Source organism: Piliocolobus tephrosceles, chromosome 11 (assembly GCF_002776525.5).
Source record: "Piliocolobus tephrosceles isolate RC106 chromosome 11, ASM277652v3, whole genome shotgun sequence".
Taxonomy (NCBI): Eukaryota; Metazoa; Chordata; class Mammalia; order Primates; family Cercopithecidae; genus Piliocolobus; species Piliocolobus tephrosceles.
In genome coordinates this window covers 88996174-89005530 of record NC_045444.1, presented here as the reverse complement: position 1 = coordinate 89005530, position 9357 = coordinate 88996174, and the positions used below count along the sequence as shown (strand labels likewise).

Below are 9357 nucleotides of genomic sequence, written 5' to 3'. Positions count from 1 at the left end.
TTTTCGTATTTTTTAGTAGAGACGGGGTTTCACCGTGTTAGCCAGGATGGTCTCGATCTCCTGACCTTGTGATCCACCCGTCTCGGCCTCCCAAAGTGCTGGGATTACAGGCTTGAGCCACCGCGCCCGGCCAGCTATGCTTGGCTAATTTTTAAAAAATATTTGTAGTAGAGATAGAGTTTCACCATCTTGGCCAGGCTGGTCTTGAACTCCTGACCTTGTGATCCACCCGGCTCGGCCTCTCAAAGTGCTGGGATTATAGGCGTAAGCCACTGCACCCGGCCTGAATTTTTAAAATAAATGTTAGCCCATTACACATCCTGTCATATGGCATATAGGCAGTGTGGTATGGATGAAAGAGATGTGGAGAGAGGTAGAGATAGACTGAAATCCCAGCTTTGTCTATTACTAGATATGGACCTTGGGCATATTACTTAATTTCTCTTAGCTTCAATTTCCTCATCTGTAAAATGGGAATATTAATTACAATGCTCATATGGTTGCTCTGAAGTTTAAAAGAAATAGCATATGTATATTTCAGCATTCAGTATGTGCCTTCTTGTAACTTCCTACACTGGTAACAGTGGTTTTTTTTTTTTTTTTTTTTTGCCAATTATGCATTTGGAAAGTTTTAAGAATTTACAATTAAGTAATTTTTGTCTAAATGTAATTCAAATCAAGTTCTTTCAGTGACCTAATTCTAGTATACAGTTAGGATTTTGTTAAGGGAACTAATATTAGACTTTACCTATTATGATGCTTTTAAGGTTACATTACCATCCAGTGAAATAAATTTTAATATTTTTAGTTGAATGATCTTTTATTCAAAAGACCTGCTTTTCTACATATAAAATTTTGTGATAGCAGTTAAATGTCAACTTTAAGAAACATTTATTATCAGATGAGTATTAGCATATAAGTAATTAACTTAATTTTGCTTGCTTGTATATTACAGATTTTAACAGTTTGATGTACAATTTAATTTAAAATTTATTAAAATAATATATACTTTCCACCTTTCCTACTTTTTCAGGAGTTTACTAAGAAAAACTGGTGAAACGAAATTATTTGTTTTAAACATGCTTGAATGAAATAAACTATTCAGTTATTTTAATCTGGCATATTAATTTTTAAAGCATTTTATTATAATTTTCCCAATATTAAAAAATGTTGGAAAACCTACAATCAACTGGCCCAAATACAAATATAGCAGAATGTAAGATCACTCTTGTGGCAGGAAAAAATCAGTTAAACCTCAAATGGTTATTTACCCTCAATGTTTCAAACTGGAGAAGGAATATAATTTATTTTGATTCAAAGTTGTCCTACAAATATTTGAAAAGAATATCCTAAAATGCATGTGAAAGGTATTTAAAGGCAAGAGAACTAAGTGAAAATGTACTAGGAAAGATACAAATAGTTTGCTAATAGACCAATAACTGTGAAAAAAATTATGTGCCGTAAGACTGAAAATCCGTTAAGGTGCTGAATCAAGAGAAGGGCCAATAAAACACAAAGTGTGGAAATCTTGGGCACTAACAAGATAATCTTAATTCTAAGAATCCAGAACAGTGTTCAGCAATCCAGCTGAATAAATGGTAGGTACAGTAACATCTAACTTGTAAGATCACAGCACATGGCAAATGAGAAGGCTTATATACAAGTAAATCACAAATGACAGAAAATTGGGAAATTTAGGCTGTCTTTAGCTAAGTGATGAGATAGAGGAATATGAGTGAAAAAATACTGTTCAGGAGATAAAAACATAAATCAGAAATTTGGTGATTTGTGTTTTCCTCTTAACCTTTTAATCCCTGGAACTATCTTAGAACTTAACTATGTAACATTTACTAAGTACTCTGATAATCAAAAAAAAAATTTAAAAAGTGAAATCATCAGTTTGTAAATTAATAGAAAATAATTTGTTTAGAAAAAAGTCCATTATTTGACAGAAAGTGCTTTATTAAAAAAAATGCAGTTTGTTTTAGAGAAGATTTTAAGTAATGAAAGAAGCAAAGGAGGCTTTTAAAAATAACATGATTTCAAGTCATGTTATTATTAAAAGGTATACTCTAATGTAAATAATAAATGTTGCTCACATATCAAAGATAATGTGAAAAACTGGCAAAAGTAAAAATTATGAAAATAGGATTAAGGAAGATAACACAATTTTGAAAAGAGAGAAGTTTAGTCTCAGTCTGCTCAAAAAAGTTAGGTTTGATAGCAGCCCTTCCTTCATGGGGACTTGGCATGCCACTTGAATGATTTTTCCTCACAGTGTTTTAGGTCATGGGAAGAGGAATAATTTTCAGATAGTCACCAGTCTTCGCTTGGGAACAGGGTAAAAGATACTATAGGTTCAGAACTATAAATTACTTCTGAAGTTATAATAAACAGTAAGTGTAATTTTATGAGTCAAAGATGGCCTATTCAGAGAATGAAAGCTATAACACTATTTTGTCTTAACCATTTATTTTCCTACTTAAAAATTCCATAAGTATAGCTCTATAAGCTTACCAATAAAAATGTATTCTTAAATAAATGAACATGGAACATGAACATACATAGAAAAATAAAATAAAATGGGAAATGGCTAATATTTGATGTCCTGTACTTTGTTCTAGTCTCTCTTACGAACTCCCAAAACCAGAAGCAAGTAAGTTTATTAAAATGCCTGGAAGGAAACATTCAGGATTTGGAAGGTTAAAAGAAATGGCATTTCAAATCAGGTTTTGGTAGTTCCTTCTTTAGAGCCCTTTCAGACAATGTTTCTTTTCTGTATTCTCCATGATAAGGAGAGAGAAAGTAAGAAATCAGGTAGCTGCTTCTCCTGTGCAAAATTCACTGTCATAGAACTGACCTTCAAAAGTATGGGAGATGGGGCAGAAAAGTGTTTATATTATGGAAGAATATGTGCCCTGTTAGGAAGAGAGCTTACAAGAAAGCTTATTTGTGGCCTATCAACTATTGCACATTCAAACAAAACACAAGAAAAAAGATGTCCAACAAGATAATATGTTCAGGAACGTATCAACATAAAAACTAGCTTGTGCCCAGAAATAAAACATGGATTACCAGATACCACTGCAGTCAAACCTGTCTTAATTTGCTTCTGTTTTAATGACCTTAAGAAACTGGTCCAAACTGATTATAAGCAATACATTGTTTTTGCTTTTTTTCTTAAAAAAATATTTTGAGACCACTTTTGATACACACACATATAACTCTGTGGTCATAACAGACAAATATAACTTTAGCGAGACTAAACAAAAGTGCAAAACTTAAAAAACAAAATTTAAAAATATGGAAGCATAAGCTAAATTTTTCTGCATAGCTGAAATCTATTTAAAGCAAGTCCTTGTTGCAGGGGTGGGAGGGGGGTGCTGACAGGAGGATAAAGCAGTTTTTTTTTTTTTAAACATCTTCTGCATGTTTAAATGATGCAAAAAATAATTTCACTCCATAGGCTTGAAAACATTTCACAGACAGTTCATTCCTATATCTTTAGACACCATGGTTGTGGCAGTGCCTCCTTCTGCAAGGTAAACAGCAGTGCTGGATTTGGAATGAACTGCCCTGTTACTGCCATTATTGTTGACTTCACAGTCCAGTGATTCAGTGGAGATGACCCAGGTGGAGGGGCGCCACCGCTTAAGAGAATAGGGAGTTTTCACACGTTTCTTGATCTTTTCACCTGATCCTGATTTGCCATCTTGTGTTGACTCACCTACTGAAAATAAAAGGGCAGAAAAATGAACTATTTAACAGACTTAAGAAATAAAGGGTGAAGGATGTAACTCAAGAAAAGGTCAAACCAATGTCTCAGGAGGGTGCTAATGAACATTTCTTGAAATTCATAATGCCAGGCAATGTTTTTCTAGGCAAAGCTTAACCAACTTATTTTTGAGACTGTTTAACCTAAATGTTTTAATAACTGATTGACTTATTCTATAAGTCAAGGATAAACACACACACACACACACACACACACAATCAGAGGAGAACACTTAAAGTTCTCAGCTGTATTCTCAAATCTTCTGGTTTTGGTAGAGATCTTAACTTGGTAAAATGTATTTAATCATTGTATTTAATGCTCAAGGTGGATCAAAAGAAAATTTTTTTTTGGGACTGAGTCTTACTCTGTAGCCCAGGTTGGAGTGCAGTGGCATGATCCTGACTCACTGCAACCTCTGTCTCCCAGGCTCAAGCGATTCTCATGCCTCAGCCTCTAGAGTAACTGGGACTACAGGTGCATGCCACCATGCCCAGCTAATTTTTTTGTATTTTAGTAGAGACGGGGGGTTTCACCATCTTGTCGAGGGTGGTCTTGAACTCCTGAGCTCAAGCAATGTGCCCGACTCAGCCTTCCTAAGTGCTCAGGTTATAGGTGTGAGCCACCATGCCCGGCCTGGATCAAACTTTAAAAGCACCTGGCATACAATATTTTTCGGAAGAATGACAGAAATATTAGAGTACAAATATTCTAGTAATTTCCTTTTCCTATATCTGACAAGATTTTTTTTTTTTTTTGAGACGGAGTTTCACTCTTGTTGCCAGGCTGGAGTGCAATGGCATGATCTCAGATCACCGCAACCTCCGCCTCCCGGGTTCAAGTGAATCTCCTGCCTCAGCCTCCCAAGTAGCTGGGATTACAGGCATGCACCATCATGCCTGGCTAATTATGTATTTTTAGTAGAGATGGGGTTTCTCCATGTTGGTCAGGTTGGTCTCGAACTCCCGACCTCAGGTGATCCGCCCGCCTCAGCCTCCCAAAGTGCTGGGATTACAGGCATGAGCCACCACGCCTGGCCTATCTGACAAGATGTCTTACTGACTCAGAGTCCTGCAATAAGGGTCTGTCAACTGGTCTATAATATAAGCCACTCAAGCAAGGGGCTATATTTTACTGATAGTTTTTTGAAACCTGTATCCTTCTTTCAAACCCATTTTGTAGCCCTAGAGAATAATAAAACATAACTTTTATTTCATAAATGCCTTAGTCTAAAAAAGAAATCGGCTGAGCGCAGTGGCTCACGCCTGTAATCCCAGCACTGTGGGAGACCAAGGTGGGTGGATCACCTCAGGTCAGGCGTTCGAGACCAGCCTGGCCAACATGGCGAAACCCTTCCTTTACTAAAACACAAAAATTAGCAGGGCATGGTGGCGCATGTCTGTAATCCCAGCTACTCAGGAGGCTGAGGCAAGAGAATCGCTTGAACCTGGGAGACAGAGGTTGCAGTGAGCTGAGTTTATGCCATTGCATGATCCAGCCTGGATTACAGAGTAAGACTCTGTCTCAAAAAAAAAAAAAAATTAATTAATTAAAATAAATCATTGTGTATAACAATAACTTACAGATTTTGGTGAGCTCCCCTGTTTTGTGTTGCAATCCCTTTAGGGCAAGAAATCAAACATCAATTTAAGTTATTTAAGATGCTACAGGGCTCATAGTACCATGGTATAGGTATGGAGTCCCAGCTACTTGGGAGGCTGAGGCAGGAGGATGACCTGAGCCTGGGAGGTTGAGGCTGCAGTGAGCCATGATCTTGCCACTGCACTTCAGCCTAGGCAACAATGAGAACTTGTCTCAAAAAAAAAAAAAAAAAAAAGTATAGGTATGTGAGAGACTCAATACACAACTCTTGAAAAAGATGATACTAAGAAACTAAGAAGAATCTTACAGTTTTTTTTGTTTGTTTTGTTTCTCAGAGTCTCCCTCTCTTGTACAGGCTGAAGTACAGTGGTGTGATTATGGCCGACTACAGTCTTGAACACCTGGGCTCAAGTGATCCTCCTGCCTCAGCCTCCCAAGTAGCTAGAACTACAGGCGCTCACCACCACACCAAACTAAGTTTTAAATTTTTTGTAGAGATTGGGTTTTGCTATGTTGCCCAGGCTAGTCTTGAACTCCTGGCCTCAAGTGATCCACCCACCTCAGTCTTCCACAGCACTAGGATTACAGGTGTGAGCCACAGTGCCCAGCCTACAGTTTCTTTATAGTAATTTTTCTGAAATTTCTCTGGATCTTTAAGATTTATTAAGGTATAGCCAGGCATGGTGGCTCACGCCTGTAATTTCAGCACTTTGGGAGGCCGAGGTGGGTGGATCACAAGGTCGGGAGATCAAGACCATCCTGGCTGACATGGTGAAACCCCATCTCTACTAAAAACATAAAAAATTAGCCGGGTGTGGCGGCAGGTGCCTGTAGTCCCAGCTACTTGGGAGGCTGAGGCCGGAGAATGGCGTAAACCTGGGAGGCGCAGCTTGCAGTGAGCTGAGATCCGGCCACTGCACTCCAGCTTGGGCGACAGAGCGAGACTCTGTCTCAAAAAAAAAAAAAAAAAAAAAAAAGATTTATTAAGGTTAGTTTAATAAAACCTAAATGCAGACGTAATCAATATTAATATGTGCAATAAAATGTTTCAAAGGTTATACTGGTATAACATTACTTGGAGCTCTTGAACTGGAATTTACTTAATTTCAACTTTTCATAGAAAGTATGTGAGTTGCATTATAAAGCAGCAGCCACATAAAGCACATATTAAATTGGGCAATTATTCTGACTATTGTGACACTGACTTTTTAATTATCAATGACAAAAATATTACTTTTTTCTTGACAATAGTCTAATTACCTTTGAGGCCCAACCAAATGGCTTATTTTTTTTTTTTTTTTCCTGAGATGGAGTTTCGCTCTTGCTGCCCAGGCTGGAGTACAATGGCACGATCTCGGCTCACTGCAACCTCCGCCTCCTGGGTTCAGGCGATTCTCCTGCCTCAGCCTTCCAAGTAGCTGGGATTACAGGTTTGCACCACCACACCCAGCTAATTTTTGCTTTTTTTTTTTTTTTTTTTGAGACAGAGTTTTGCTCTGTCGCCCAGGCTGGAGTGCAGTGGTGCAATCTTGGCTCACTGCAACCTCCACCTCCTGGGTTCAAGCAATTCTCTGCCTCAGCCTCCTGAGTAGCTGGGATTACAGGTGTCTACCACCACACCCGGCTAATTTTTTGTATTTTTAGTAGAGATGGGGGTTTTACCATCTTGGCCAGGCTGATCTTGAACTCCTGACCTCGTGATCCACCTGCCTCAGCCTCCCAAAGTGCTGGGGGTTACAGGCATGAGCCACTGTGCCTGGCCATTTTTGCATTAGTAGAGATGGGGTTTCACCATGTTGGTCAGGCTGGTCTCGAACTCCTGACCTCAGGTGATCCACCTGCCCCGGCCTCACGAAGTGCTAGGATTATAGGCATGAGCCACCATGCCTGGCCCAAATGGCTTATTTTATTTTATTTCATTATTGAGATGGAGCTTCGCTTTTTTGCCCAGGCTAGAGTGAAGTGTCATGATCTCGGCTGGGATTACAGGTGCACACCACCACATCTGGCTAATTTTTGTGTTTTTGTAGAGATGGGGTTTTGCCATGTTGGCCAGGTTGGTCTTGAACTCCTGACCTCAGGTGATCCACCTCCCTTGGCCTCCCAAAGTGCTAGGATTACAGGTGTGAGCCACTGCTCCAGGCCTCAAATGGATCATTTACAAAGTGGCAAAGGTAAATAATCACTAGTTGAAATATATCTATTAGTTGATCTAAATAGTTATTTAAATGGCCCCAAAAGACACACAGGAGAGATTATATGATCCCTCCACTTACTCTGTATACTGCTGCCATCCAGGACATTTGTGGCTGAAAGATCCAGAGAATTAGGCCTCTGTGCTCTTCTGGGCTTTGATGGCCCAGGATCTGCTACTGTGCTTGGAACACCCTGTGTAAGAACATCTTGTTCTGAACATGGATTGCTGTTGTTGTTATTGGAATTAGTTCGGCCACCTTCTAGTGGTCGTTCCCTCCTGTCCACAAGACGATCCAGAACACCTTCATCATGGCCAGCTTGTTGCTCTCGTCTCAGTAAAGGCTCATGCTCATCAGGACTGGAATTAATATTCAGCCGGGTATCCTCAGCGATAAACTGATTCTGCAACATTTCTTGGGCCCTATGTGTCACTATGTTGGTTGTTTGGCCAGATGGTACTGTCCCATTGGCATATTGGGTTGTGGCAGCATGGGAGTTAACACTGTGGTTTCTACCTGCCACACCATTCATGGTGACTGTCACCACATGAGGTTCTGCTGCATTGATTGTATTCATCTTGGCAACTCCAGTTTCGACTTGTTTCAAGTTTGATTTGTGCTTGCTACCAAATTTTAGCCGGGGCTCCTTTGTTGAATTTTTGGTGTTCAAAGGCAAACTAGTAGGTCTCTTGGGAAGGTTCTGTTGCTTGGGGAGAGGATAGATCTGAGTAGGCAGAACATCAGGAATTAAACAAGCTTGGCCATTTGCAGCCTGTGTGAAGTCCTGCTGTCCAGTTGCTTCTACTGCAAGTTTTATGAGTGGGTAAAGCAAGCTAGAACTAGTACTGCTCAGTGGGTCTGGCCCACTGAACTGTTTAAGAGAGTGCTCCATGAGATTCTCATCAGAGCTTTCCTTGAGGTTCTTATCAACTTCTTTTGGGTCTAGCTTGTTGGTCTCCAAGTCTTCTTCTGTCAGCTGTAGGCAGACAGGGGTTGGCCCAATTGACTGTGCAACATTTGTGGCATGTAGATTTGTTTCATCTGGGTATGGCATCTCAGATATAGTAGTCATGCCAGTACTTGGTGTGAGGCCTGTGGTGTTTGTGGTTGTTGTGTTGGTGGAGAGGCTGGTGACACTTGTTTCAGGGCTGGGTATTCGAGCTTGTGCTTGCTGTCGTTCATAGTTAATCGAATTTCGGTTTTTTTCCCCTATAGTCAAAGGTGTGCTGGACATAGAATGCTCAGAGGAAATATTCTTCACGATGCTGTCGGTATGATGGATAGAGTCTTCAATGTATGAGGAGGAAGAATAATCTGGATAAGGACCAATTTTTGGCACACGCCTATTATGTGACAGGTTGCTTAAAGAAAGAAAAAAAGTATCACATTGAGAATGTACATTTATGATAAATTGCCTCTCCAAGTTTGATACCTCTGATTTTAAAGTCTGAGTTGTTTTTCATTTTCTTCCAAACATATATTTTCCTAAAGGTTAAAAAGTCTAATCAAATAATCAAGTGTCAATTAATAACTTGATAAGTGTTAGTTATACATGAATTAAGCCTACTGAAAAATGTATGTGGATCAGATATAATTTTTATAAATGTTTATTATTTTGGTTTATAAGAGTTAATTTAAAAATCTCCCCTATAGTTGTGTAACATCATTAAATATATATTTATGAAATGTATATTCATATAACCAGATATTATGTTTTTTGAGAGGAAGAACCATGGTATATGTTTTCTGTGCTTCCATAATTCTAGATGCATGGTGCCTACTCAAAAG

General features: G+C 39.1%; 1 protein-coding gene across 2 annotated transcripts in view; it reads right to left on the bottom strand.

Annotated features, from left to right (window-relative positions):
• Positions 1-582: 582 nt before the first annotated feature.
• Positions 583-9357, bottom strand: part of BMPR2 (bone morphogenetic protein receptor type 2) — a 209081-nt gene continuing 200306 nt past the window's right edge. The window contains exons 12-13 of one of the 2 annotated variants that reach the window (XM_023219097.2): positions 7651-8930; positions 583-3730 (exon numbers count right to left, since the gene is read on the bottom strand). In XM_023219097.2, coding sequence (XP_023074865.1) covers positions 3480-3730; positions 7651-8930 — 1531 coding nt within the window. In that variant the 3' untranslated portion in view covers positions 583-3479. The remainder of the gene's footprint in view (positions 3731-7650; positions 8931-9357) is intronic. The other variant, XM_023219105.2, reaches the window with a different exon arrangement.